This window comes from Octopus bimaculoides, chromosome 3, assembly GCF_001194135.2.
Source record: "Octopus bimaculoides isolate UCB-OBI-ISO-001 chromosome 3, ASM119413v2, whole genome shotgun sequence".
Lineage (NCBI taxonomy): Eukaryota > Metazoa > Mollusca > Cephalopoda > Octopoda > Octopodidae > Octopus > Octopus bimaculoides.
In genome coordinates this window covers 134,808,809-134,813,977 of record NC_068983.1, presented here as the reverse complement: position 1 = coordinate 134,813,977, position 5,169 = coordinate 134,808,809, and the positions used below count along the sequence as shown (strand labels likewise).

General features: G+C 40.3%; 1 protein-coding gene across 2 annotated transcripts in view; it reads right to left on the bottom strand.

The window, feature by feature from the left end:
- Positions 1-5,169, bottom strand: part of LOC106870926 (synaptotagmin-10) — a 218,492-nt gene that overhangs the window by 116,952 nt on the left and 96,371 nt on the right. Inside the window, exon 1 of one of the 2 annotated variants that reach the window (XM_052966556.1) lies at positions 4,549-4,798. The exons of the other annotated variant lie outside the window; for it this stretch is intronic. Within the exon in view, the coding sequence (XP_052822516.1) occupies positions 4,549-4,591 (43 nt within the window). The 5' untranslated portion in view covers positions 4,592-4,798. Of the gene's footprint in view, positions 1-4,548; positions 4,799-5,169 lie in introns of those variants that run through there. 2 annotated transcript variants of the gene reach the window in all.

Here is a 5,169-nt window from a genome sequence, read left to right as displayed (position 1 = left end):
TTAAGCCTAGTACTTATTTTGTCAGTCTCTTTTGTTGAACCACCAAGTTACAGGGACATGAACACACCAACACCTGTTGCCATGTAGTGGTGGTAGAAAAACATAGACACACACACACACACACACACACACACACACACACACACACACACAATGGGCTTCTTTCAGTTCCTGTCTATCAAATCCGTCTACAAGTCTTTGGTTGGCCCAAGGCTGTAGTAGAAGACACTTGTCCAAGGTGTCACACAGTGGAACTGAACCTGGAATCACTGGTTGGGAAGCAAGCTTCTTCCCACACAGCCACGTCTCTGCATATATACATACATATATACATACATATATGGGTACATATATATATATCTATATATGCAATCAAAGTTTATGTAGCGTGGGTGTTGCTATTTATATTTCTGCAATTACACCAGGTGTCTCTTACTGTTTAATGTGGGTATCTTAGAACAGTGGTTTTCAAACTGTGGTCCACGGACCACAGGGGGTTCGTGAACAGCAAATACTTTTTATGGGCAATTTGATTTTATATATGGTTTTTAATTGACAATAAACCTAAATACTGTTAAATAAACAAATGTAAAAATATGTTATTTTAAGCAAATATTTATGTATAAATTTCATAAGCGTCCCTAAGGTAAAGCCTGAAATATAAAGGGGTCCGCAAGTCAAAAAGTTTGAAAACCCCTGTCTTAGGAGATATCTGGGCAGATATGTGTTCATCAGTGGTGACTAAGTGAAGACAGAGGCCTTGGATCCAATTGTATAGGTATTCATGTTTTTTATCGGTTAATTGTTTCTGGCACTGAAGTGTGACCTTGCTGGAGCATTGCCTTAAAGGGTTTAGTCAAACAAATTAACCCCAGTGATTAGTTTTTTTAAAGCCTGGTATTTTTTTGTTGGTTTCTTAAGCCAAACTATTAAGTTTTTGGAACACAAACAAACCAGCATTGCACTGGTTGTCAAGCAGCGTGTGTGTGTGTGGGGGGGGAAGGACAAATACAAAGACACATACATGCACACACACACACATACACGTGCATACACACACACACACACACACACACACATATACGATGGGCTTCTTTCAGGTTCTCTCTATCAAGTCCACTCACAAAACTTTGGTTGTCCCAGAGCTATAGTAGAAGACATTTGCCCAAAATGACACACAGTGGGAATGAACCCAGAACCATGTAGTTGGTAAACAAAGTCCTTTCCACACAGCCACACCTGCGTAGACACTACACCCTTGTTTGTTACCATGTGCTTGACATTTTAATGTTTTCACATGTAAATCTATAAATACGTCATGCGTACACATATACATATACATGCACTCTCTCAAACATAAACACACATAACTGCACACAGATACACAAATATATGATGTATATGGGTTGACATATGAATGTGTTTTTGTATATGCATAGAGGTGTAATATATGTATACATATGCATATTTGCATGCAGGCTAATGCAATATGTGTGTGTGTGCATGTGTGTATATGTATGTGTACATAACTGTTTAATTTACTTGTTTAGGTATTTAAGTGTACATATGAATATATACAATTAAGTACCATACTGGGGTTGATCTAATTAACTGGCCCCCTCCCCCAAAATTTCGGGCCGTGTGCTTAGAGTAGAAAAGGATATATATATATATATATATATATATATATATGTGTGTGTGTGTGTGTGTATGTATATATGCATGTATGTGTGTATGTGTGTGTGTGTGTTAATATGTATATATGAGTGAGTATTTGTTAGTGTGTGTATATATTTGTGCGTTTTACTTAATTGCGTTATATTGTAAAGCAAAACTTATTTAGTTTGACACAACCAACTCTTTGACTCTGGTGACCACCCCTACTGAATATGGTATCTTGATATCCAGGCAACAACTTACTTATGTGGTATAAGACTACTCAGTCACAACTAGCTTGGGGTTAAGAGCAACAATGACAACACCAAACAACAATGTGAGCAAATGAGATCACCTTTACATGGTTGCTAGGCCCATTAGAAATAGCAGCCAAGTCTCACTCAAGTTATACCTGAGCATCTTTAGAAAACAAAGATACTTTGGACTGTAAAGTTTGGGGTACAGTACACCGAAAAGGAAGATGAGATGGTTCTGGTTTGGAAACTTTTGATTACAGGTCTTCTCAACCAGGATTGACTCAGGGTTAAACAAAAACAACAACAAGATACAATATCAACAAAATCACTACCACCACCTCCACCTCTACCACCTCCCTCATCCCCATCATCACCTTGCCAGCAATTTTAATATTATTTCTTTTGTGACAGCGTGGGAATTTCTACGCAGTTTCTTGACATGTTAGAAACAACAGCCAAATACCCTTCAAATCACACCATACTGTCATGAAAATAAAAGGTAACCTTATTACATAATTTTAGGGCCTACACATACCTAAAACGACAGGATGGACACTACTGAAGCACATATGAATAGATATCTGTTTAAATCTGCTTACTCAGAGTTGATCTTGGACTAACTAACAACAATAACAACAACAACTTCATTTCATTTAATCAAAATCAATAACAACAGTACCAAATAGACAATTAAGTCTACACGGGCAAAACTGACAACAATAGTGAACACCACTATTGAGATGAGCTAACTATCACTAACACAACTTCCAAGACACAAACAACAACAACAACAGAGACCCTCAATATCATTGCCAATAACAACAACAACAACAAGTGAATAAATGAGGGGAAAACTCTACATGGTTGGATTTCCTAGAAATAGCAGCCAAATTTTCCTGAAATTTCAACCCTCTGATTGAAGAAGATAAAGGAGATTCTGGATAATAGTTTGGTGAAAAGAAGAACAAAAAAAAAAAAAAAAAAAAAAAAAAAAAAAAAAAATAGACAAGATAGCCTTTGACCATAGGACTGCTTAAATAAGTAACAACAACAAAACCAATGACATTAACAACTCTAACAAACAACAAAAGCAACAACACACCACAAACCACAAAGAATACCATCAAAACTAATTGACAACAATATTAACACCAACACCACCACTATTACAATAACCACCACTGCCACCGCCACCTACTACCACCTACTACTACCTACTACCACCTATACTTCTATCATCATCTATTATCACCAGTATAAGCCAAAGAGGAAGCTTCTAAGTGGAGCTTCTAAGCGGTCGATCAAAGTGCTAGAAATAGCAGCTAAGTTACCCTCAAGTTGCCCTCCTGCCTCACCAGCTCAGAAAAGGTTCCCTGCACATGTAAGAAAGATGCGATGGTTGTTATTGGAATATCTTTGCTCACAAGTTTGTTTAATCAGGGATGACCTGGGGCTATAAAAACAATACCAACACATGACTACTACTGCCACCCACCCACCCCCACCCTAAATCATCATCGTCATTGTCTTCATCATCGTTATTGTCATCGTCATCATCATAATCATCTTAATTATCATCAATATCATCATGAAACAATAGAAAAGGAAAATAGCACAAGAACAAGAACAAGAACAACAAAAACAACAATTGCAATACTATAGTTTGGTAGAAAAAGTAGTTAAAAAAATTTCACATAGACAAATAAAGGAAAATATCACAATATCACCAGCACCACTGTCATCATCACCATCACCACCACAACCACCATCACCACCACCATCATCATTATCATCATCATCATCAACACCACCACCATTACCACCACTGCAGCCACCACCACCACCATACATTTACCTCAGACGCACTTCATGAGGCAAGTAGGCTGCCTTTATGAGCTTGTTTGACCTGCTAGAAATAGCAGACAAATTGCTTTGGATCACACTCTACCATCACACAAAGGCGCATGTTGGACAATGTGGTACTGGGTTTCCTGGACATAGGAAAAAAGACAGGATTGTCATGGTTGGAGCACCTTTGATTATAGAGCTACTTAATCTGGGCTAAGCAACAACAACTGCAACCAACAACAATAACAATGTTTACCAACACTACACTTCCAATACCACCACCACCACCACCACCACCATCATCGCCACTGCTACCATCATACTTACCACTACTGCCTCCACTTCCACCAATATTGCATAGTTGTTTCACTTTACCCCTACCACTACCACTGATACAACCACTACCCATACCCTTAACACTTCTGCAGCAACTACCACCACCACCACCACCACCACCACTACCACCACCACTGCCAACACAACACAATACACAACCACCACTCATGCCCTCAGTGCATCTACCACTATCTGCCCCCTCTCCATACCATGCCACTGTATTTACCTTCACCACTACCACCACACCACCACCACCACCACCACCACCATAACATCAACATCAACACCACCATACATCCACCACCAGTACCAACACATACCTGATATCAACATCAATGCCTCATGCAAGACCACCACCACCGCCACTGCCACCACCACCACTGCCACTGCCACCACCACTATCATAACGCGAACACACTCATGCAGTGCAGTGCATGCACGCTTTACTTACCAGCATCATTACTGTGCATGGTGACAAACTGTTGCACTGTCATTGTGTATAGCCACTGTGTGCAAGCTTGCTAATGTATGCTGCAGCAATGCAGTGTAGCATGCTAATGCTTAGTAAATGTGGACACTTTAAGCCGGTAACTGTTGTAGTATAAGAGAAGTAGAGTGCAGTGTTGTGATGTGCAAGTGTGAGTGCAAGAAGTGGAGAGCGAGTCACACAGCACAACACAGAACACACTCAGAGACAGACAAGTGACTCTGTGTAGCTGTGCTTAAGTGCGTGTGTGTGTGTGTGCGTGTGTGTGTGTGTGTGTGTATACAAGTGTGCATGCGAGTTTATGTGTGTGTGTGTGTGTGCATATGTGTGTGTGTGTGTTTGTATGCAAGTGCGCGAGTTTATGAGCAATGTGTGTATATGTGTGTGTATATGAGCGTGTATAGAGTTGTGGTGGGGGGGGGCCTCTAGTCACGGTGATGATGACAACAACCTTGCTGTCATCTCCACCACTCTCATCACAACCAGTGCTCCCACCACCACCACCACCATCAACACTACCACCACCACCACCACCACCACCACCACATCCAACATCTTTATCACTCTCACCACTACCACTGCCAC